Source organism: Scomber japonicus, chromosome 16 (genome assembly GCF_027409825.1).
Source record: "Scomber japonicus isolate fScoJap1 chromosome 16, fScoJap1.pri, whole genome shotgun sequence".
Lineage (NCBI taxonomy): Eukaryota > Metazoa > Chordata > Actinopteri > Scombriformes > Scombridae > Scomber > Scomber japonicus.
In genome coordinates this window covers 31,780,571-31,806,326 of record NC_070593.1, presented here as the reverse complement: position 1 = coordinate 31,806,326, position 25,756 = coordinate 31,780,571, and the positions used below count along the sequence as shown (strand labels likewise).

At 42.4% G+C, this 25,756-nt stretch overlaps 1 protein-coding gene across 2 annotated transcripts; it reads right to left on the bottom strand.

The window, feature by feature from the left end:
* Positions 1–323: 323 nt before the first annotated feature.
* LOC128375393 (mitogen-activated protein kinase kinase kinase 7-like) lies at positions 324–19,860 on the bottom strand. Of its 2 annotated transcripts, none has more exons than XM_053335739.1 (14): positions 19,326–19,860; positions 18,379–18,489; positions 15,726–15,791; positions 13,594–13,639; positions 13,215–13,353; positions 12,846–12,970; positions 10,723–10,851; positions 10,344–10,474; positions 5,510–5,594; positions 5,296–5,423; positions 4,299–4,440; positions 2,194–2,249; positions 1,228–1,343; positions 324–724 (listed from the first exon to the last, which is right to left on the bottom strand). In XM_053335739.1, the coding sequence occupies exons 1-14, from the start codon at positions 19,389–19,391 to the stop codon at positions 553–555; spliced, it is 1,512 nt and encodes a 503-aa protein (XP_053191714.1). In that variant the 5' UTR covers positions 19,392–19,860; the 3' UTR covers positions 324–552. The 2 variants fall into 2 exon arrangements, with proteins under 2 accessions (XP_053191714.1, XP_053191715.1); XM_053335740.1 differs by having other exon boundaries at positions 4,299–4,437.
* Between the last annotated feature and the right edge of the window lie 5,896 nt (positions 19,861–25,756).

Here is a 25,756-nt window from a genome sequence, read left to right as displayed (position 1 = left end):
ACCACCCCCATTAGAGTGATAAAGATACACACTACTGCAAAATAAAGTATATGTATAAGAGCAGGCAGCACAAGTTAGTTTAGTAGCTGTAGCCATGCTGCTACTAGCTAATCCATGGGGCTAATTTCTGTGTTTTGCCAGACTCCAAATATTTGTCAAGAGTTATGTAAAATTAAAATATATTTGGAAGGCTTCAGGAGACTCTTGCTGCTTCTCTGACCTGTGTTATTGCTCCACATCTCTAAAACAGAGGTGGCAAGTGTAAGGTCAGCATGAGTCACAGTTCAAACAGATATCCTACTGGAATTTTGCCTTATGTGAGCTTAAATTTCATTACACAAAAAAAGTAATTCAAGTTTCAGCTTGACTTTAAAGCCACTAATGACACGCTTGTAATGTTATCTTGAGACACTCTTTTGGGGTAAATTAGAAGGTGTTATTTTCCAAGGATAGCAGCTTCACTGCTTCATGGTCAACTCATGGAGTGATTCCTCTCAGGCTTCAGACAAATAAAAATGACATGGAGTGTGTGCTGTGTCCAGGCCTCAGGTCCTAGCTGTGGTGCTGGTTCTGACTCTTGATCATGCTCAGGTTGCTCTTCAGGCCCTGGCAGAAGGTAGACAGGCTGCTGTTGTCCTCCAGCAGCTTGCTGTGCTCCTGGATGAGTCGAGTTGAAGTCTGCTGCTCCCTCTGGTCCTCCTCCAACTCAGACATCAGCTCCTGTCTAAACAGACCATGACGCAGAGAGCCTGTGTCACTTTCACTACATCATAACCACTGTTAAATGAGTAGTGAGCTGAGAGGTCAGGGTGAGGTTAGCCTAGCTCAGAATAAAGACTGGAAGTACAAGGAAACAATTAGCCTGGCTTTGCCCAAAATTTAAAAATACACCTAGCAACACCTTTTAAAGCTTGCATCTAGTTTGGAGTTGCTCCTATTACTCTACTCTATATGAACAGCTGGGTGCAGTGACTATGTATTTATTCTGTGGTTACAGATTAATAAAAACAGATCAGAGTTCATGAGTAAACTTTAGGTGAGGGGTGTTTGTTTTTTTTACTTGGCAGAGCCAGACCAGCAGTATCCTCCTGCTTCCTGTCTTCCAGTGTATGCTAAACTAATCTAACCTCATCCAACACAGACATAACATTGATATACACCTGATCTAGAACATCTCATTCTCACAGAGCAAATAAGAAAATGTCTAAATGACATGCTTTGACTTACTTCCTCCTCACAAGGTGAGCGATCTCTGACTGGACTTTGAGGTACTCCTGAGCCAGTCTGATGTGCTGCTCAAACACAGCCATGGACTCCTTGGAGTTTGGACACGGTTCCAGAGGCTGAAACCAATCAGGATACATACAGTTTATAAAAAGCCTCATTTAAGAACAGAGTGAGAGCAATACTTTGACACATTAATAGTAATATCAAACTAAAAACACAACCAGTAACTGCACACTATTTTTGTTTTCTTCTTTCATTTGTAACTCATTGATTGGAAACTCAAAAAACCCTCAACTCAATTCATACATGTATATTTATTCATATTAATATTTGTATTTCTCTTGTGATGAGGATATATTGACACACACTAATGTGATTATATTATTATGATTGTCAACTGTGTGCTCTTTTCAATTTATTTGACAAATTTATTCATTTAGGTTTATATTTTTTTCACTTAGAGTTACGATAGATATATGCACTACCACATGCATATATGATACATGCATACATGCATATATGATTTAGTATATAATAAACCTAATGACACCACTGTGCAGTACCACTTACTCATTCAATGATCCAACACAGTATCATCTTGTGGAAGGAATATAATTATATATGTATAATTATTTACAGGTATGCACACTACCATTTTGGTAGTGTGACTCACTAACACATGTCTGGATTTCAGTTAATCTCTTTACCAGATCAGTATTAAAATTATGAGTTTGATTTAAATCCCTGTTTTTTATTTACTCAACAACATTCCTGGTTTTCATATAGATAATAACAAAAATCTGACTTTTAATAATTCTATGATACTTTGCCAAACAAAGTACTTTTACAATCTAGTAAAATGAATCACATCCTAGTTTTTGTTTGTTGTTATAAAGTGTTAGAAATAGATATAATATTAATGTGTGTATTTCATTTAATGAACATAAAAACTGATTTTCAACTTACCTGTAACTGGTGATCCAGTTTCAGATAGGAAATGGAGCTGTCTAAACCATTGGTAGCTGAGGAAACACACACACACACACACACACACACACACACACACACACACACACACACACAGGAAAAGAGCTATCTTAACAGATACAGACGTGATACTGTTGCACTGTGGTGCCCCTCAGTGGTGGATTAAGAACAGTGCAACACACACAGACACATCATGATGCATAATTTAAGGTGTGGGTTCTTCTTCTGTTTCCACCCTCTCCCCTCACTTTTTGGACCCTTTGGAACCTAAATTTGGAAGAGTTACTAAACTACTAAGCTCCATGTAGTCTTGGGGGAAGGACAACAGCTAATCTGGAACAAATCAAATTCAGTAGTTAATAACACAACAGATAGATAGACATAAGGGTGATATTCTGATTCAGAACATGAGAAACCTGTGCTGTGTCTGAGTTCAGGTCACACCTCTCAGTGTTGTGACTCATGGACCCATTTCACAAAAGCAAACTGTGAGCTCCGCTTACACACACACATCACAAATAGTTTCATGAATGCGTGTCACTCACAAATAGCTGATGAATTTATGAGGCCTGCTGTGATGTGCCTGTGTGTGAGCTGCTTCTCCTCTCATCCTGCACATTTCATTTGGCTTCATGTAGTTATCTTTTGTTGCCTTTGTATCTATGGTGAGTCTTTCCTTTGTTGTGGCCACATGAACCAGATCGAAAGGCCCACACTCCTCAGGTATCCTCATGCATGTGTTTTAAGTACAGTGTCTCTTTTGGTAGGTTACAAGTGTGTAAATGAGTGCAAGAAGAGGAAATGATAGAGTGAATAGAGCAGCAGCTGTGATGGTATGGAGAAGAAAAGAGAGAGAGAGAGAGAGAGAGAGAGAGAGAGAGAGAGAGAGAGAGAGAGAGAGAGAGAGAGAGAGAGAGAGAGAGAGAGAGAGAGAGAGAGAGAGAGAGAGAGAGAGAGAGAGAGAGAGAGAGAGAGAGAGAGAGAATGCTGATGGTGTTGATGATCAGTAATCAGATTTCTCTCTTACTGCCTTATTTTGGAAGTGTGAAATATTAGTGATACTGATTGATATTATTGATGCTGTGAAGATGAGCTCCACTCTGTCTCTCTCTTCAAAGTGTGTGAATTAAACAGTTCAACGGTTAACTGACATATTTAGACACAGTACTTTGTGCTAGACTGTGGATGCAGTTATTCTGTATGAGGATGCATCTCTCCTTTCTCCCAGCTGCTCCATGCTGTGCCTCCTCTGTTAAGCATGTACATGTATAAAGCTGATTAGAACCGGCTTTACACATATACCTGACACAGTGATATGAGTTTTACAGGATAAATGCCACTAACATTTAGAAGTCCTGACATGTAGTCCTGACATTGTAGAATCTATTAGCTCCTAGATTGAGCCCGTTGTGTGTTTCACAGCTGACCTAAGCTAAGCAACAAAACAACACATAACAATGTGTGTCCCATTGTCACTACACAGTGTACCTTCAGTTCATCAGTGATTAATATATTCATATATAGTTTATAAAATAAAGTGAAAAGGAAAGTAAAAAAAAACGTCCTCTATAATGTTACAGCAAGGTGTCAGCTGTCATAATTCAGTTCAGATTCCATTCAATTCAAAGATGCTTTTAGCTTTAAATGTTTCATTTTACTCTCTGATAAGTGACTGTTGTTCTTCAGCTGTTCAGTCAGCTGCTGTTTTCCTACAGCTGATAAATATAATAAATAGTAAATAGACTGTACTTATATAGCTCTTTTCTAGTCTTTTCGACCACTCAAAGCACCAATACACTACATGTCACATTCTAACATTCATACACTGATCTGAGCTCCCACACAGGGGGCCAATCAGTACAGAGCTAACATTCACTCACACATTCACACACTGTTTGCGATTGGTTTTGGCTCGACTAGACTGACTGAAATGTTCAATATAATCTGATGGCTTTTCAATTTTCATTGAGTTAAAATTCACTTTAAAAGTTCAAGTTCAAGACTGAGACTTAAACACCAGAAGCATTTTACTATCAGGACTAAATGAAAACCATCTCTCACTCAGTATCAGCTCATCTTCTTACCTGTGGGATTAAACGTCATCCTCAGCTCTGATTGGCTGATGGTGGCTACAGGGCTGTTGGAGCGGGTGGGGCTTTGGGAGCGTCCTGGTTGGCTGTCCACACTGGACACTCTGGACACACCAGTTCTCAGTGTGGCTGTCTGCTGGAGGAGAAAACAGGTTGGAGTGATGAAGCAGAGGTGGAACAAAACTTCAGACAGGATGATGCTGTGATTATCAGCTGTTAAAGACAGTGTAAAGTGAATTCAGACATTTTCTTCTAAACACATTAAATAGGTCATAAATGTATTAATAAAAAAGGTTGAATTGTGGAGCTAGGCTTCACAAACTGTGTTTCAAGATTTCTGTGTTCAGGATTTAGTGGGCGGGTCTGAAAATCACAGCCGTGTTGTGATTAGCATAACACTACAGTAACACACCAATTAGTTGTATATACATTTGTACATTACATTTTATTTTATTCTATTCTATTTGCTATTTTGTTATTTTATTATGTATAGTTTGTTCTTTATATTCTTATACTATGTGTTGTTATCTTCACTGTGTGTAATGCTGCTGCTGCTGCACTGTCATTTCCCAGCTTGGGATCAATAAAGTATATCTATCTATCTAAACCTACCCCTGCTGCTGTAGAGGTATAAATACATTCAGCTCACACTACTACTACTACAGTCTACAGTTAGCCAGTTAGCTGAGTTAGCAGCTGAGCTAGCAGCGAGTTAGCCGCCAAGCTAGCAGCTGAGTTAGCAGCAGAAAGCTCTCAGACGTAGCGTCCATGTTTCAGGTAGAGGTGGTGACTTTGATTAACAGATGCCACTTGGTAGGGGGCGGGGTTTCAGCGTTTGGAAGCAGACTTTGAAGACTAATTTCATATATTTGGTGATTTTTTTAATCATTCAAACTTGGCAGGGTGGTTAACAACACACTTTTCTGTGGTATGTCAAACTCAGAACACATATTTATTCTTACTTTACACGGACTTTAAAGACTTCTTCTACCTTTGAAGGTTTGAACTGCAGCGGGAAAGCCTCAAAGCTTTTCAGGGTTTCCTCTTTGCCGACAGAGTTTCTGTGCTCCGCGTTGTCGTCACTCTTGTTGCTGTTGATGGTGTAGTCAGCGTACGAGCCTGCAGGCAGCACACACACTCAATGTTTGAAACACAGGCGGAAGAACAAATATACTCATGTTAAAGCTTGCAGATGGTTTAAGCACCTGTGCTGGTGGCTGATGAAGAGCCACTCCTGTTGGCTGAGGACTGGTGAGGAAGCTTCAGTGGCTCATCAGAACCTGGGAAGTACTGAAATATAAAAAAAAGTTCAGCACACATATGCAGACTGTTTAAAAAGAGCTCATCACAGAATGGAGTCAATATACTATCAATAAATATACCATCTAAACATTATGTCTTATCCAAAACACTACCTACAGTGTAACCGTTGAAGCTGAAACAATGAGTCGATGAGTTTCTGCAACATTTTTTGATAATTGAATGCTAAACAAACAAAATGCTAAACAATCATCATGATGATCTGCAGCATTATAAATCAAGTTTTGGACTGTCAGACAAAGTTATTTAAATGACATCATCTTAAACTCTGCCAAATTTTGATTTTCATGATTTGTGTATGTTTTGTTCATTCAACAATTGGATGATGCAGTCCGAGTTAGCATTAACTTGAATTAACATCATGAACTTTACACAGTTATATGAAGGAATTTTTCTATTGTATTGTTTAGGTTTTCCCAGTAACAATCATTCATAGAAGTTCTGAGTGTTTCTATGAATGTTCTTAAATCTTACATATTCATATTCTACACCCTCATAGTTAATTGTGACCCGGTCTAAGAATCCCTTATAAAAAGAGTCTATACTAAATGTTGAAGCACAGATGTGTTTAGAAAGCATCAATAGTTGATCTGACTGATCAATAAATGTGTGATTAAACCTTGATTCATGTTTCAGAGAGCAGAGAGAGTGTAGTTTTTAGCTTTTACACCACTAAACAGCTCCTATCACACAATATCATGTCCTATTTGACCTAAGACATGAAAATATAACATAGCAATAATGATGTAAATGTATTTAATGATATTTTAAATATTTTCATTTTTGTGCATTTTGGGTCACTTTAGGAAAGGTCATTGAATTTCAGAATAAAAGACATTTGTGGTGTTTTTACAATGTCCATCCATCCATCCATCCATCCTCTTCCGCTTATCCGGGGTCGGGTCGCGGGAGCAGCAGCCTAAGCAGGGAAGCCCAGACTTCCCTCTCCCCAGCCACTTCGTCCAGCTCTTCCCAGGGGATCCCGAGGCGTTCCCAGGCCAGCCGAGAGACATAGTCTCTCCAGCGTGTCCTGGGTCTTCCTCGGGGTCTCCTACCGGTGGGACGTGCCCTGAACACCTCACCAGGGAGGCATCCGGGAGGCATCCTGATTAGATGCCCGAGCCACCTCATCTGGCTCCTCTCGACGCGGAGGAGAGCGGGTCTACTCCGAGCTCCCTCCGGATAACTGAGCTTCTCACCCTATCTCTAAGGGAGAGCCCAGCCACCCTACGGAGGAAGCTCATTTCGGCCGCTTGTACCTGCGATCTTGTTCTTTTGGTCACTACCCAAAGCTCATGACCATAGGTGAGGGTAGGAACAAAGATCGACTGGTAAATCGAGATCTTTGCCTTTCGGCTCAGCTCTCTCTTCACCACGACGGATCTGTGCAGAGTCCGCATTACTGCAGACGCCGCACCGATCCGCCTGTCAATCTCTCGCTCCATCCTTCCCTCACTCGTCAACAAGACCCCGAGGTACTTGAACTCCTCCACTTGTGGCAGAATCTCATCCCCGACCCGAAGAGTGCACTCCACCCTTTTCCGGTTGAGGACCATGGCCTCGGATTTGGAGGTGCTGATTCTCATCTCGGCCGCTTCACACTCGGCTGCGAACCGATCCAGTGAGAGCTGGAGGTCACGGTCTGATGAAGCCAACAGGACCACATCATCCGCAAAAAGCAGTGACCCAATCCTGAGGTCACCAAACCGGACCCCCTCCACACCCTGGCTGCGCCTAGAAATCCTGTCCATAAAAATTATGAACAGGATCGGTGACAAAGGGCAGCCCTGGCGGAGTCCAACCCTCACTGGAAACAAGTCCGACTTATTGCCGGCAATGCGGACCAAGCTCTGACACCGGTCATACAGGGAACGGACGGCCCTTATCAGGGGGTCCGATACCCCGTATTCCCGGAGAACCCCCCACAGGATTCCCCGAGGGACACGGTCGAATGCCTTGTCCAAGTCCACAAAACACATGTGGACTGGTTGGGCAAACTCCCATTCACCCTCAAGGATCCTGCAGAGGGTGTAGAGCTGGTCCACTGTTCCACGGCCTGGACAAAAACCACACTGCTCCTCCTGAATCCGAGGTTTGACTATCCGATGGACCCTCCTCTCCAGCACCCCCGAATAGACCTTACCAGGGAGGCTGAGGAGTGAGATTCCCCTGTAATTGGAACGCACCCTCCGGTCCCCCTTCTTAAAAAGAGGGACCACCACCCCAGTCTGCCAATCCAGAGGCACTGCCCCCGATGTCCACGCGATGCTGCAGAGTCGTGTCAACCATGACAGCCCCACAACATCCAGGGCCTTGAGGAACTCGGGCCGGATCTCATCCACCCCCGGGGCCTTCCCACCGAGGAGCTTTTTAACCACCTCGGCGACCTCCACCCCAGAGATAGGAGAGCCCACACCCGAGTCCCCCGGCCCTGCTTCCTTACCGGAAGGCGTGTCGGTGGGATTGAGGAGGTCTTCGAAGTATTCCTTCCACCGATCCACAACGTCCCGAGTTGAGGTCAGCAGCGCACCGTCCCCACCGTACACAGTGTTTACGGCGCACTGCTTCCCCCTCCTGAGACGCCGGATGGTGGTCCAGAATCTCTTCGAAGCCGTCCACTTCCAGCTTTTTCCATGGCCTCACCGAACTCCTCCCATGTCCGGGTTTTTGCCTCAGCAACCGCCCTAGCTGCGCTCCGCTTGGTCTGCCGGTACCTGTCTGCTGCCTCCGGAGTCCTACAAGCCAAAAAGGCTCTATAGGACTCCTTCTTCAGCTTGACGGCATCCCTCACCGCCGGTGTCCACCAGTGGTTTCCGGGATTGCCGCCCCGACAGGCACCGACCACCTTGTGGCCACAGCTCCGGTCAGCCGCCTTAACAATGGAGGCACGGAACATGGCCCTCCTTGACCTACTACCTTACCGTGGTGGAGGGGTTTGCGTGTCCCAATGACCCCAGGAGCTCAGTTGTCGAGGGCTTTATGCCCCTGGTAGGGTCTCCCATGGCAAACAGGTCCGGGGGGAGGGGCCAGACAAAAGGTAGCTCAGAAAACACCAATGACGAGCAACATAATTGGTTTTTCGTGTCCCTTGCCCGGACGCGGGTCACCGGGGCTCCCCCCTGGAGCCAGGCCTGGGGGTGGGGCTCGGAGGCGAGCGCCTGGTGGCCGGGCCTTTCCCCATGGGGCCCGGCCGGGCACAGCCCGAAGAAGGGACATGGGACCCCGCTCCCACAGATCCACCACCAGTGAGAGGGGCCAAAGGGGTCGGGTGCAGTGCCGAAGCTAGCTCTAGGGATGTGGAACGTCACCTCTCTGGTGGGGAAGGAGCCTGAGCTGGTGCGTGAGGTTGAGAAGTTCCGGCTAGATATAGTTGGCCTCACCTCGACGCACAGCAAGGGCTCTGGAACCAGTCTCCTCGAGAGGGGTTGGACTCTCGTCCACTCTGGAGTTGCCACTGGTGAGAGGCATCGGGCAGGGGTGGCAATACTTATTGCCCCGCGGCTTGGTGCCTGTATGTTGGAGTTTACCCCGGTAGACGAGAGGGTAGCCTCGCTCCGCCTTCGGGTGGGGGGACGGATCCTGACTGTTGTTTGTGCCTGTGGTCCAAACAGCAGCTCAGAGTATCCAGCCTTTTTGGACTCCTTGGAGGGGGTGCTGGAAAACACTCCCGCTGGGGATTCCCTCGTTCTGCTGGGGGACTTCAACGCCCATGTTGGTAGCGACAGTGAGACCTGGAAGGGTGTGATTGGGAGGAACGGCCCCCCCGATCTGAACCTGAGCGGTGTTCTGTTATTGGACTTCTGTGCTCATCACAGGTTGTCCATAACGAACACCATGTTCAAACATAAGGGTGTCCATATGTGCACTTGGCACCAGGACAACCTTAGGCCGCAGTTCGATGATTGACTTTGTAGTCGTGTCGTCGGACTTGCGGCCGCATGTCTTGGACACTCGGGTGAAGAGAGGGGCGGAGCTGTCAACTGATCAAAGGGGTTTACAATGTCAAATGTCAAAATGGCCTGAACCTGGACCTGAACAGTATGTAAGGGTTAATATTCTACACATTTACTGAAGCAGTCAGAGTTTGTGAACATCAGATGTTTGAAGGTGATGATGAATACATTTTTAAGTAACTGGAAGCCATGACACATACTGTACATAATGAAAATATACACATCATAAGGAGTACATAAGTACTACACAAATAATTATATTATAGTGTACAGTCAGTAGCTTAATGTGTGTCCAAAGTCTTTCTGACTCATGTTACTGGGTGAAAGCTGCTTTAAGAAAGTAAACTTTAAGTGATGTATCTGCTGCTGGAGACAGATGTTACTCTGATCATCACATTCTAACCAAAATGAAGCATTGGAGCCTCGTGTAAGTTTCACTGAGACAATATTTCTGTATGTAAGTGTGAGACTAACATACAGACCAGACATAGAAACATATAACAAATGTCACTTCAGTTATGAAGACATGAAAATATTATGAAGAAGAGTGAGGAGGACAATGATTACACACACTGAAAAATAAAATGTAGCTTTTGGTTCCTCCTGTAAGTTGCTTTCAGCCTCCTACAGAAGTGATAGGACTCACTCATTCATCTCCCATCATATCATAGAGCACCTTCAGCTATGATGCTTCTGGGAAACACCTCTTTATCTTAAGAGGATAGCAGCAGTGTACAGTCAGACTGGTGAGGACAGGATAGTGTACCTTCATGAGACGGCTCATTGTGTTCTTGACCTCCTCCATGGAGGGTCTCTGGCTGGGCTCTTTGTCCCAGCAGCGGGTCATCAGAGTCTCTATGGGCTCTGGGAGGTCTCTGATCAGAGGAGGACGAGTACCTGTGTCACAGTAGACAGATATGAATATGCTTATTGTCATTGAACAGCATCTGTACAAACATATTTCAGTGGAATATAAAAAGACAGTCAGAGGTCTGGGAGCTTCACTGAGGAGAACCTCTTTGACCATCTTGGCTTCAACATGAACAGATCTGCAGACTGAGTTGTGGCAGGCTTAGCCAAACACTTCAGTCTTCTCTCAGAGAAACATGACACCACAGCTGGAGTTCCTGCAGGCTTCCACTCACCTCTGTGAACGGCCCACATGATGCAAAACGCAGAGCCACCGATCTCATCAAAGGGTTTTTTGCGTGTGATGACCTCCCACAGGATGATGCCCCAACTGAACACGTCACACTTCTCACTGTAGTTGCTGCCTGAGACACACACACACACACACACACACACACACACACACACACACACACACACACACACACACACACACACACACACACACACACACACACACACACACACACACACACACACACACACACACACACACACACACACACGATTATTGTATTCAAGGGCTTCAAATTCCAAATTTACAACAAGCTAAATGCAGGGGAAAGATAAAATGTTGTTCTGAAAAGCCACTAACGTCACCCCTCTCATATCTTTTAGACACATGTGCTAATGATCCACACAACCCCATGTGTAATTACTCCACCAACGTTAAATGAAAAAAAGGTGCTACATTTTTTATGTAGGGTAACTCTGGTTTGTATCAGCTGCCAATTCTTTTCTTTTTTCTTATAAACTGGCAACCACATTTTCTGAGATCTGGCAATCAGTTCAGTTTAGTTTGCACAAGTTGAAATGTACACAATAAATGACAGATAATATATAGTGTAGGGACAGGGAGAAAACCTGAACGGGCTTAATCAAAACTGTGAATGGAACAAATAAAACAGATAAAATACAAAAAAAGAAAAACAGCTACCAAACAGTTAAATGTTCCTTCAAACATATTTTTTCTCAGGTGAGAATAGCTATCACATAACTTGGTACCCCTAAATCTTAATCTTATTTGAAATCGGATCTTAAACTTCAGTTTTAATAGAAAATATACTTCATTCCTTGCAACAACACACTAGTGAAACAATCCAGAATGCTAAATAATGATGTTTTTTAATCAAGGCGAATGTATTATGGATGAATATCACTACACAGCCATAATCTGATTCATTTTGATCTTCTAAACACCTCAATGCTCCTGTGGTCCACTACATGGGACATCCTGTCAAATCAAGCAAAAATCTATTTTAAAAAAGTCGAAATTGCGAAATTGTAAGATGTTTTTTTTTGCCTAAATTGGTATGACATCACAAATAAACTGAAATAAGACACTTTATACCCTTGGTTCCTAGGAGGACATAGGAAACTGCAGTTTGTATTGTATGGCATGGACAGCAGTAGGCCTGACACTCTATATTATCTGCTTCATAATCTTTGTAGTGAAAATTCAGAGAGGCTGCTAAGTTTGAAATATCCACTGCTGATCTAAAATGTTCTAACAAGCTCTAACTGCTTTATATGACAGCACTTGTTACTAGTCAAAGATGCACCTGACTGGCTGAAGCCAATCAGAATCAGGTCTTGATCATAAGATCATGATCAAGTAGATCCAATGCATCGATACCATTTTCAAAAAGGGTCAACAGCATGTTTATTTCCTTAGGAAACTAACTTTCTTTCATGTTCATCAAATAATCCTCACTTTATGTTATGAACATTTTATTTGGAGTATCCTCTGCTAGGGTCTGCTGGCACTGGCACCAAAATCACTCACAGAAACAAGTTTGGAAAAATTGTGAAGATCAGTGTGAAAGGATTGGCAGGAGGAGCTTTACCACCTTTACATGAGCAGACTGATTAACAGAGAAGGATTCCTCCCTTCCACTCTCCCTCTGGTCAGAGGTACAGATACCCCAAAATCTGAACCTAAAAGGCCCAAAACTCACCATGGCTATAACCCAAGTAAACAAGTTGAGGTAGCCAGGTAGAGTTTGGAGTACACTGTTGACTATGGGACAGGGGATACAGGGGAATGTGCAATATATTATTTATTTGCTTCCATTTGCTTTTTATTTTACCTGAACCTTTCTGCATGTGTCATAAATGTGTTTTTTTTTTTGCTTGAACTGTGATGACACTGCGTTGTTGCTATGGGTGATTTGGATTGTTTGTCTACTGTTTTTTTTAATGCGTCTCTGTGTTGTACAACAAATAGCCTCTTGGAGGACATTAACGTTTTTTTCTAAGTAAGTCCAAGTCTAGCTGTGATGTTAACAGTGAAAAAGTAACAGATGAGTGCAGTGTTTCATCATCAGCGGTGAATATGAAGGAGGTGATGGCGGCTCACCTTCAAACACTTCTGGAGCCATCCAGGCTGCGCTGCCTTTATTGTTGGTCATGTAAGTCTGAATGTCACACGCTGTTCCAAAGTCACAGATCTTCAGCACTGTGCCACGAGACACGAGCAGCAGACTGAAACAGAGACACAAGACTATATGTTAGATAATATCAGCTGTTATACTTAAACATCTGGAGGAAAAATGTACTGAATAAATGCCTTTCACTAGCCCCTAGTTGTGGTAAAGGACAATTACACCCTAAAACAATCTATTTTCTTTCATCTTTTTTACTCAGCTCTGCTTTCTGAGCTCTTAGAAAAACTCTAAACTGTGGAACTTCCACTCTGCTTCATCATCATCATTATCCAGAGTCTTACTTTGGTGGTTTGAGGTCCCGGTGAATTAAGGCCTTTGGTTTCATAGCATGCAGATAAGCAACACCCTGGGCACACTGCAGACACCAGCTCATTGCATGGGAAGCTGTGTAGGGGGCTTGTGGCTCAGCACTGTGCAGGACTGTGATTGAGTGACAAGCACACACACACACAGAGACAGAGACAGAGACAGAGACAGAGACAGAGAGAGAGACAGAGAGAGAGAGAGAGAGAGAGAGAGAGAGAGAGAGAGAGAGAGAGAGAGAGAGAGAGAGAGAGAGAGAGAGATATTACAGTGACATCCTTTACATGAATCATGTTGATAGTGATATGTAATCAAGCTTAATCTATACAACTTTTAAAAAGATGTAAAAAGACTTACGGTTATATAAAGAGCCACACTCTGCGTACTCCATGACCAGACACACCTGAGAACAAAACATCCTGTTACCTCAGCAGTCACAGTGACACACTTCCACATGACTCATGTTCCTCTGACACACACAGTAGGAGAAAGTAACAGCTGTGGCTTCATCACTGTGTCTTTGCATTGTGTTTTCACAGCTGATGTCAGTACTTCATCTGTCATCAGTCTGGCTTCTTTCTTTTTTTTTTTTTTTTTTTTTTAAGATGGCATAGACACCTTTTATTTATCAGTAGACCGACAGGAAACATGGGAGAGAGAGGGGGGTGTGACATGCAGCAAAGGACCTCCGATTGGGATTCGAACCGGGGTCGGCTGCGTATATGGCATGCGCTCTAACCACTCGACCACCTGCGCACCCACTGGCTTCTTTCTTATTGACAACAAATCCCACAATGTGTTAGTGTCTGAGCTCACCGTGTCAGTTTTTAACCAACCTTATTCAAAACAGGAAGAAATACTATATTTTGTTGGGGACTATTTTCTGCAGTGGATGAATCCACATTTGGTGTTTGAGTATTTCTGGCAGCAGGACAGTGTGTGTGGGATTAAGCTGGCAAATGAATGAGTGTATGATACAAAAACTGGAGTATGAGTGAATGAAATGCATGCATTTATTTATTTGATTTGATTTATTTGAGCCAGGTCTTATCTTAAGACAAACTAACCTACAGTGGGAGAGCTTTGGTAGCTGAGTGTTTGTCGTGCATGCTGCATGTGTAGAGCATCCCTGGTTCGACCCCAGCCAGGGACATTTGCTGAATGTCATTCCTCTCTCTCTCCCTGTTTCCTGTCAGCATCTAATGCATCTACTTTCAAAATAAAAGCAAAAATGCCCAAAAAACAAAATAATAATAATAATTTAAAAAAAACTCTAGTGTGTTCTTGATAAGAAGGAAGGAAGGAATGTGTAACAGTGTTGTTAATAGATTTTGGACAACAGTGGAACTCTATGACACACAGTAGGTTATCTGAAGTAGATCAGATAAGACATGCAGAAGACAAACATACATAGAGACAGACAGATTCTTTGCTTGATAGAGAGAAGAGGTGAAAAAGGACAAACAGAACATGCATTTCTTTATCCTGTGATCAAATGCAATACTTGTTTCTAGTCTGCTGGAACTAAGAGGTCAGTTTAGTAGGTAGTAAATGATAAATGATAAATGGACTGTACTTATATAGCACTTTTCTAGTCTTTTTGACCACTCTACATGTCACATTCACCCATTCACACACATTCATACACTGATGAGAGGAGCTACCACACATCAGAAGGAAACTAACCATTCACACCCTGTTTTTTTTCTGGAGCAATTTGGGGTTAAGTATCTTGCCCAAGCACACATGGACATGTGTGCACCAATCTTCTGATTGGTGGACAACCTGCTCTACCTCCTGAGCCACAGCCATCCTTCTGTTCTATCCTTCACTGTGGCTGAGGACACACTGCTTTACACTGCTGATAGAATGTGGCCACATGCATTCACACCTGGACTCAGAGCTGTCCGCTTGTGATTGGATCATTCGAGTCACATGTTTATTGCAGGTGTAAACAACCAAAGATTGAAATGTTGTTTAAGTTCAATTATCCAAATCTTAGTTAATATGCCACCATGACTGTGCTGCTGCTGTTCTATTGTCAATCATGTTTAACGGACACATAGTGAATCTCACTGACATAATACGCTGCATCTATAACATTTAACTGTCATAACTAGCACATCACTGCTGCTCCACTTACATGTGCCACTTCTCCTTCACTGCCCACAGCAGTGCAGTGTGCTTACAACTACACAAGTTCACAGTGTGTGTGTGTGTGTGTGGTGTGTGTGTGTGTGTGTGTGTGTGTGTGTGTGTGTGTGTGTGTGTGTGTGTGTATACAAGACGACAGTCCTCATTTCCCTCTTTCACTTCAAAACTGGCTGTCAGTGAATGATGAATGATGATTCCTGATTTTACATTCAGAAAAAAACCTTCATCTGATAAACTTTGGATGAGGTCTGAAATGTATACAGGAAGTGGGTTATCTCTGATCAGACATATATGTATGATGATACACAATTCTATAATATCCTCACAATACTTACTGGATTGTCACAGGAGCCAAACAGCTTCACTATGTTGGGGTGATTCACCCTGGAGAGCTGGCGGAGCTGCACAGAGACAAAAAGGGGCAGATGGGAAATATATGAATATGCTTACTAATGCTGCTGTACATTATTTATATATCTATCTTGATATACTGGATGTATCTAAGAGACTTTAAGCACAGCTGCACTGATATTTGACAATTGTGTCTGTATTAACTGTTCTCAGAACAGCATTTAAAGACCAAGCTCCACTAACTGTCAGAGAAAAACAAACAAACAGGAAACCAAAAGTCAGTGTGTGTGGCATGTTCATGTGTGACTATGAATGACATGCACAAGTGTGAGCTGACACAAAGCACTATGCATTCATCAGCCATGTTGTGTAAAAACAGACTGTGATAATGTGAATGTTTGAGCTCTTTGTTCAACTGGTGACTCTAACGTCTTGAAATCCAGATGTTCCCACAGCACTTGAATGCACCACAGCCTTGCTGCACCTCGCCATGAAAACATCCATATGCACAGACTGAATTTTAACTTTTCTGTCTGCAGCAAACAGCAGATTGTTGCAAAATAACCAACAGAAACATCTGTGCTGATGTTCACATCAAATGTATCAGTTATGATTCTAGGGCTGGGCGATTATGACAAAAATCTAAATCCTGATTAATTGAACTTTTAACCTTGATTAGGATTAATGAAGGATTATCTCCACCCTTGATGAACAATGATGTATTTTCACAGTTTCTTTAGTTTAGTATTTTCACACATGAGGATCTTTAGGGAGGTAAAATAAAGATGTTTGAAGGTGTGACTAAGCTGTGGTTAATGTCTAGTTTACTTGATTACAACTATGTAAAGATCATGGTTTGGGTTCAAATCATCACTGGACACAAGTTTTCAAATTCCTTAAAGATATGCAACCTTTGCTGTCATGGCAACAGTGAACACCACCATTAATTGACATGAGCAAGCTTAAGTCGATTAGAATTTCTAAATGTTGGTTTACATTATTTTTCGATTAATTGCCCAACCCTTCTAATGCAAATAAACAGGTTGACTGGAGCTCCATATTTTTATTTACAATATAGGAAGATGACATGTGGCTGTGATGAGGCATATAGTACTATGCACATGTCTTAAGCCACCACTAGCGTTGTTGTTTTAGCTAAGTTTTAATGAGCATCTATATTTATTTTTCAGTCTCTTTATTAAGATAAAAACAGAAAATACAGGAAATATGTACTCAAATAAAAACAACAAAACGAAATGTTGAACTCTTTTGGGGAGACTTTCCTGAAGTTGATTGAAGCTGGTTTCCCATTGAGAGTGACTGTGCTGATGTAAAATGACGATTTGATTTCTGTCAGATTCTGTGATCTTTGGCATTTTGAATGGAATGATGTGATAGAAAGTTGGTCTTATACATATTAGCAAGCTTTCAATGACTTCAACAACATGTGTAGGTAATGCTCAAACCTGGTGGAACAGACTTTTTTTTAATGACACTAGTTGTATTTTAATACAGAGACTGAGTACTGTATGTGATAGAGATTGTTTGGGTTACATTTTAAACAAAGAAATGTTATTTTTTTAAATTCCCATTATCCATACCAGGAGCACTGTGACGATTAAACTAGCAACTACTTTGTTCCCAAAATGTCAGCAGTTACTGTGCACATAAAAACAGTCAAATCTTACTAATTTGAACTTTAAAAACAATTTCAGTAATTTAAAAAAAATGCAAAATAATAAACCTCATTTTCATATATGGCACTACAGTGGGTTTTAACTGCAGGTGGTTATTATATGGAACACTGTGGTGCAGAGTAAAATCACAAACTACTAACATTCAGAATCATGGTGATGATTGGATCATCAACATGTCAGGAAAAGTGATCGCTCATCATCTGTACTCTATTCATATCTGAAACTTTTTAGAACTTCAGCAACAAGTTTCCTCTGAGGTAAACTCTCTGCAGGATTCAAACAGTCAGTATAATGTTACATGATTGTCCCTGCCTCCAATACATCCACCTATAATATATGATCATGTATTCTTTCTGATCACCTGGACACAACAATACCACAAGTGCACTGAGCTCACCCCCAAAATCTCTTCCTCTGTCCATCCAACAGCCCAAAACCTATATATAATATATTCAGTTTAGTACATTCTTCATTCATTTATCATCATTATCATCTTAAATATAAAAAAAGTGCCTGTTTACTGTGTTACTGTTTCCAGCAGGACTGTCAGAATATGGCTGTTATGCTAATTTACTAACAGCTGTTTTCAACAAAGTAGTTTCAGGAACTACAAAACCACGGGAACTAAAATAGGAACACTCCTATGTGTGTGTGTGTGTGTGTGTGTGTGTGTGTGTGTGTGTGTTCTTCACTTCACACTAACTCAGCCACCAGAGAATTCTTCCCTACAGAGAATGGAGCATTATGGTAGTTAAACTGAATTTACAGGCCATGATCCTCCAATCTAAAAGTTTCAAGTTCCCCTGTTCTTGTAAAAGAGCCTGCAGTGGAAACAGGCTTTAACACAGCACCACAGCTCTGCTCTGAACTACAGAGCTGCTGTCTGCGAGTTGGATTGCATCACCACGCAGTGAGACACAGAACACAGAGTGAGCAGTACCTCGACAAGGAAAGCATTTTTTTCATTGTCGCTCTCGATAGTCTTGATTGCTACATCTTTTCCTTTCCACACGGCCTTGTAGACAACTCCAAACGTGCCTCTGCCAACAGCCTGTAGGGAGGAAACACAAGAGGAGGTCATTCAGACAGAAAGCTAACCCACAACTACTACTAACATATATATCATATCTGAGACTGTGGGAGTTTGTGAACATGCTCTATGATAAGGGCTTGCTTTTTACTTGCTTTAGGAGACCAGCTTTTGCTTTTTTTTAATATCTTTAAACCTTAGCCAGAACATAACACTTCAAGTTTTTAAAAATAGATTGTTAAAGTGCTTTTTCATTTAAAATGAATGTCCATGTCTTGTACACTCATTTGTTTTTAAGCAGATGACCACAAAGTAAAGCTAAAGCTATATAACAGTCTATCACATGGACATAGTGCAGGATGCAGAGAATAGGGAGGACCTGGAGGTTAACTGGGGCCCAACAGCAGGTTTTACCCCAGGTCACCCTAGTAGGTTAAAGAGGCCGCAATAAAGAGGACATAACCCCTCAGTGTTAGAGGAGGGGGAGAGGGGGGGGGCTTAATGCTCTTACTTTTCCCTAATAGCAGAAAAAGTGTAACTGAGCAGCTCACTTACACAAACAACTAAGCAGAGTATGTTTAATAGCTAATGTGAGGCCTTGTTCTAGTTGTTAAACAGCTTTTATAACATGTTTCATGTTGTGTTCAGGCCTCACTTTATTGTCCTGCGTCTCTGTGTTTCACATTACAGTCCTGCTAGCATAACTCTAAGCTCTCATTAGCTTGAGTCTCTGTCGTCAACACAAACAATACGTAGCTACATTTCTACATTTCAACTCCCTGCCCCGGCGGTGCACAAGCTAACGTTAACGTCCTCTCCTGTCGAGCAGTTGTCGGTCAGTAAGTCAGTAAGTTTACCGCTTCAACTTGGATGTCTTCATGCTGGATGTCTTCAAATAGGCAGCCAGCCGGAGTCTCCACCATGGCAGCGGACCGGCGGCACGACGCTGGAGCCGTACCCGAAACGTCTCTTCTAGTCGTCGGTGTAAAAAATGTGAGTGTGAGACGGTTGTCGGCTGTGAAACAGTCGCTCTCATCTGTTGCTGTGATGTGAAATCAGGAAGTGGGTACGGCTGTGTTGCCAAATGACACAAACGGTGGCTGTGTGTTCGTGAACGTCCCGCCACACTGACGGAAAACAGCTGAAAAGCTCGTAACGTTACATGCAGCGCTTCTGACACGTTACAGCATGACCGGATGAATTTAAGACTTTTAAGCCACCTCGTTTAACATTAAGACTGTAAACTGCAACACCAATTATTGATTTTACAAGATGGACTTGTCATACAACAATACAACCTCATACAACCGCTCCGGTGCTGCACGGTCTTGAATGCAGCTTTGTTTTGTTTCTGTTCCACAGGGGGCGACAACAATGTTTCCATCACCCCAAATGAGCAGTAGACCCCCGCCAAACAAATAAACAAACAAACAAAACATCTTATTATGTGTATCAGAGTATGACTTATATTATTCCTCCTAACACACCAATAACACAAACACACACACATTATAGTTTAGATTCAATCCCACACACACCGTCCTGCAGCCAAAAATGCTCAGCAGGTCAGTGATTGCCAGTCATCATGTACTCCAGAGGGAACTTTAGCAGTTGTCAGGGTGTGTATGGAAAGATTGCTGAGTGGACTAGCTAACTAATAAAAAAAACTTGTGATGAAGCAACACTGTGTCCTGATATTGAGTCAGTTTTAACTAAAGAACACCCAGCTGCAACTAAGAATATGTGAAAAGACAGTGTGCGAGCAGGCAGAGATGCAGACACAGACACAAATGTCTATTTCTATATTGATGTAAAACACCAGACACTATTACAAGTTTATTTGATCATTTATTTGTATTAAATGTTGTTAATTAGATTTAAAAAACTATGCAAAACAAATACCATTTCAAACAAATTACCCTCAAAATGGAAAATATAACAAAGACAAATAAATGACAATGTGCAAAACAACAGCATCAAACTGTATTAATGATGAAATAGTGTGAGATAGTCTTTAGGGTGGATTGACATTAAGAAAGACACTCAGTAAGTGTCTCAGTTCAGGCTGATTCTGTTTCATCCCCTTAATATTGTATGTTGTAAATTAGATATTAAAAAAATCCAAAACAAATACCATTAGCCTACAATCTGAATCTATTGGCAGCATATATCAGATCCGCCCCATAGCCTATACAGTTTGCATGTGTGCCTTTCTCCTTAAATTGTAAGCAAGGTGAATTGTAACCATAAAAAAAAGATGGGAGCTGGCTCAGTCACAACCAACACATCACTACTGCCTTCACTTTCTTCTTCATCTTCTTGGTCTGAAATACACATTAACCACAGCCACATTACACACACACACACACACACACTTTATTTTCCTTCCTCATCATGTCAGCCAGCTGTCTCCCTTTACCAGTCATAGTGCCAACATTTAAAGTTCCCACTCTCACCTCCACACGCCTCTGGACATGCCTTCCCCCTCTCCTCGTCCTTCACATAACAACAGCATAGTTTCCACCTGCACCCTGCTGGCCAGTGGCATGGTGGACATTGGTAAGCTGGGCCTCAACTGATCTGGTATGAAATCTGATTCATGAAGCACATACTTGATGTGGCAGGTTTATGCTGGACTATTTTCTTGGCAGTGGATGGCTTCAGATAACATTACAGCACCAACAGCAAATACAATTGTTCATCAATCAACAATTAGGCACATATGATGAATCTAGTCAGTGAAAGTACAGCTGTGAGGGTGCGTTTGTGGTAATATTTAGATCATATATCTTAACATATATTTACTTTTAAATAACAATAAGTATGTTTTATAGGGTTTTTTATTTTATTTTTGAAGATTAAACATTAGAAACATTAGACATATCAGTGACATTTATTGAACTATACATCAGTGGCACTAATTGATGGCTGTAGCACAAAAAGCAGCAGAACACACAGTGAATCTGACTAAATGCATGCAGTCTTGCCTGGTTGAAGGTGGAAGATAGATTAAGACGCAGTCTTTTAACATTATTCTAGACAACCAACATGCCTGTACTCTAGAATAACATTTAACTACGGTGGCCCTGAAGTGCAAATCACAACAGCAAATCGCAAAACACAACAGCAAATCAGAAAACACAACAGCATTAGAGAGACTCACACCGGAAAAGGTAGGTACATGGTAGGTACCTACAGGTAGGTAGGTATTGGACAATGATGCCTCGTCCTGATTGGATGTACTGTCTGTCAGTCTGCGACTAACGGATGTAGTTGCTTTTGCTGTGTTTTCACTCAGAAAAAGTAGTCTCGCACGGAGTATCTATGGTGTAGCTAGTTTTGAAGTTAGGAGCTGGAACAAAACGAACAATATGTAAGTAATGTTAAGTTTAATGTTACATTATTTAGCTGCGAACCGGAAGCTAACTTCAGTGTCATCTCTGCAGTATTCTAGTTCCGGTTCAAATTGTAAGAAAATGGAACCAAACATCGATTTGACGAGTGAAGTAATTAAAGATTATTTCGATCAAGGCTATACATACGCAGTAATACTAGATATGCTGTCAACTTTGCACAATATTAAGATGAGTTTGTGCTCACTAAAAACCCAGTTAAAAGAAACAGAGTTATTCAGAAGAAAGGATGTAACATTATCCCCGTTAGTAGATGTAAGGAACGCAATTTTGATAGAGTTGCGTGGACCAGGGCGGTTGTTTGGCTACCGAACTATGTGGCAAGTGCTCAAGCAAAAGTATAAACTAACGGTTAAACGGAGTGCTGTGATGAGGTTGTTGAAACAACTTTATCCACAAGGGACTGATATGAGGACACGCTGCAGATTTGTCAGGCGCATTTATCAGTCCATGGGTCCAAACTACATATGGCATGTGGATGGACATGATAAACTTAAACCATTTGGCTTTGCTCTATCAGGCTGTATAGATGGATTTTCGAGACGAATTATGTGGCTTGTCTGTGGACCTACAAACAATAATCCATCCGTCATTGACCACAATTACATCAATTGTGTGCAGAGTCTTGGTGTGGTCCCTATGAGATTACGGACTGATCACGGGACAGAAAATGGGATAATGGCAGCTATACAGTGTACTCTTCGCCATCAGTGTAGCAAATTATGGATCTTAAAAGATATCGAAAATAGCTCTCGTTATCAGGGGCACCACCTTCGTAAGAAGGAAAAGACTTTTACTTAATTGGTTGTTTGATTAGCCAATTAATAAATCGATAAATCATAATAATTAATAAATCAGTACATTTCTGAATCAGTCAAATATCTAAAGTTCGTGGCTCTACGGTTCAATAGATCCCCTGTATCACTTCAAAGAATAGACATACACAATTGATTGAGTTTTATGGATTTTATTAACTACACACTACTAATAAATGATGTATAAATAAATGTAATGATACAATGCAATATGAATTCAAGAGATTACTCGATATAGCGACATGAATGAAAGATGATGGTGAATGATTAATTTAAATGAAGGATATGTAATTATGTGGAAACTAAGAAAACATGTACGTTTTACTTTTTTAATGTATATTTTTTTAGGCTTTTTTGCCTTTAATGTACAGGACAGTAGAGATAAACAGGAAACAGGAGGCAGAGAGAGGGGGAATGACACGCAGGATAAGACTGCTCGATGCGGGCTTCGAACCGGGATCGCCTGCAACGAGGACTATAGCCTCAACACACGGGGCAGGTGCTCTACCCGCTGAGCTATGCTCAACCCCGAGTTTTACTTTTTAAGAAAATTTGAATTACTCGATCTGACATCAACCCTTGATTAATGCAATATTTGGATCCTACTTTCATCCATGGAGGGTCTCAGCTGTCCGTCCTTCAGAACCACGCGTACGCTCGCCAAGTGGAAGATCTCAGAGAGCGTCGCAGATCCGGGCGGGGTGAGGATGGTCCGGATCGGCTGGCCTTCCGTCAGAATGCCTGCCTCCAGTGGTTGTCCGCTGGCAGACTTTGTCCCTCTCGGTTATGATGACAGTTGACAGACGTTTGTCTGCCCAAAAAGTTCTCTCAGGTTGATGAAATATGGAGGAAAAATCCAATTTAACTAATTCACTGTTTAATAATTTTCTGGAGAGATCTCAGCGTTGGCCACACGTCAAAATCATCAAAAATGTCAAAAACAGGCTGAATGCAAAACTTAATGACGTGTTTACTTAAAGGTAGAATATGTAGAATGAGCAGAACAACGCCATCTAATGTCTCAAGATCGTAGTCGCAACAACCAAAAAGTAATTCCAGCAGTCGGGTTGCCAGGTCCGGTGCCGAGTGCGTCAGTCGATTAGCCAGCGTCATGTCAAATCATACAGGGTAACGACTAATTTCGACCAATTCATTTTACAACAGTATTTAACGTTAGCCAGTCTTCAACTGGAAGTCTTTCTTTGAGTGGTGTGTAATTGATTAGCTAGCTAACTCCCAACTCAAAATGATTGCTTGTTTCTGTAGCCTGATCGGCATGAGCAGACCAGTCAGTAAACTACACGATAACCCATAATGCATTTCGTTCCTACCTAAGCTGAAATCAGCAGGTTGAAGCAGATTTTATTTTAGCTCTAACTCTGTAAATATACCACTTTATCCACATGTCTAACCCTTTTAGGCGAGAAAGTAGCCCTTTAGATCCACAATGTGACGCTAATTTGTCCAAATAACATCTGCTTAAAGTTTTGTTCCTGCGAATTCGGAGCCACTCAAGTTAGCCGTAGCGAGTAACGCACTTCCGGTCATTTTCACAAAATAAAACACCCGTTGCCTTTTATTATTAAGAAAACCATAACAATAGAGTTGGTGCTTTTATTTTGAAAACAGGAAGTGAGCATACCCTCACTGTAACTGACTTGAAACCACCGAGGTACATTACATTGTAACGCCAGTGGTAGCAGTTGCAAACCAGCAAACCTGGGGGAGCGTACCTATGTTCCCCGATCGCAGCTAACTCGGTTGCTAGCTCGGCGGCTAACTCGGCTGCTAACTCAGCGGCTAACTCAGCTAACTGGCTAACTGTAGACGGGATCATCCCTATGTTCCCCAGTCACATACAAAGCGGGGAACATAGGACCCGGGGAACATAGGAATGATCCCCTAATGATGTAGCAATACAGTCATACTGCACATCAAATTAAATAACCCTAACCCTAACCCTCCGCTACAAGCACGTCATTTTTACACACACCAAACGCAACTCAAACACCAAGCATATTAATGATCAAATATCAAAATCCGAATAGCGTCAGAAAGTCAACCCACTCTCCACATTTCCATTGCTACTTCATGGTACACAAACAAATAGCATCTCATATGAAAGCTAAGACCCTGGCGAGTTCAACAGTACCATTAAACCATTAAAACTCAGTGAACCAGCAGCCAAAGAATACAAAGGTAAACAACCACTTATTTACAGCGATTAACAGATATTCTGTCTTACCTTCGAAGTTTTGTGATGAAAAGTTGTACTTGAGAGCAAAAAACGCTGGTTTTAGTAAGTCCAACACGGCTCTGCTTGTTTACAACTCCATTTCATCCAGTGCCAGCCTACAGTCGCTGCGCCGGAACAACAGACAACCCTGGCAACCCGCAATTCCGGCCGCTAAATGTCTGGTACAATGTACACAGAACGTGTCAGAACGTCATTGTCGAACCCATCAAAAAATGTTAAAAATATTAATTCAGACAAAATTTTTTGTTTAATGGAAAAGCAATACTTTCATTCTGTACCCCTCAAAACGCCCCGTGGCTGTCCATCCATCCATCTTCTTGCCGCTTATCCGGGGTCGGGTTGCGGGGGCAGCAGCCTAAGCAGGGAAGCCCAGACTTCCCTCTCCCCAGCCACTTCGTCCAGCTCTTCCCGGGGGATCCCGAGGCGTTCCCAGGCCAGCCGAGAGACATAGTCTCTCCAGCGTGTCCTGGGTCTTCCTCGGGGTCTCCTACCGGTGGGACGTGCCCTGAACACCTCACCAGGGAGGCGTCCGGGAGGCATCCTGACTAGATGCCCGAGCCACCTCATCTGGCTCCTCTCGACGCGGAAGAGCAGCGGGTCTACTCTGAGCTCCCTCCGGATAACTGAGCTTCTCACCCTATCTCTAAGGGAGAGCCCAGCCACCCTACGGAGGAAGCTCATTTCGGCCGCTTGTACCCGCGATCTTGTTCTTTCGGTCACTACCCAAAGCTCATGACCATAGGTGAGGGTAGGAACGAAGATCGACTGGTAAATCGAGAGCTGAGCCGAAAGGCGAAGCTCTC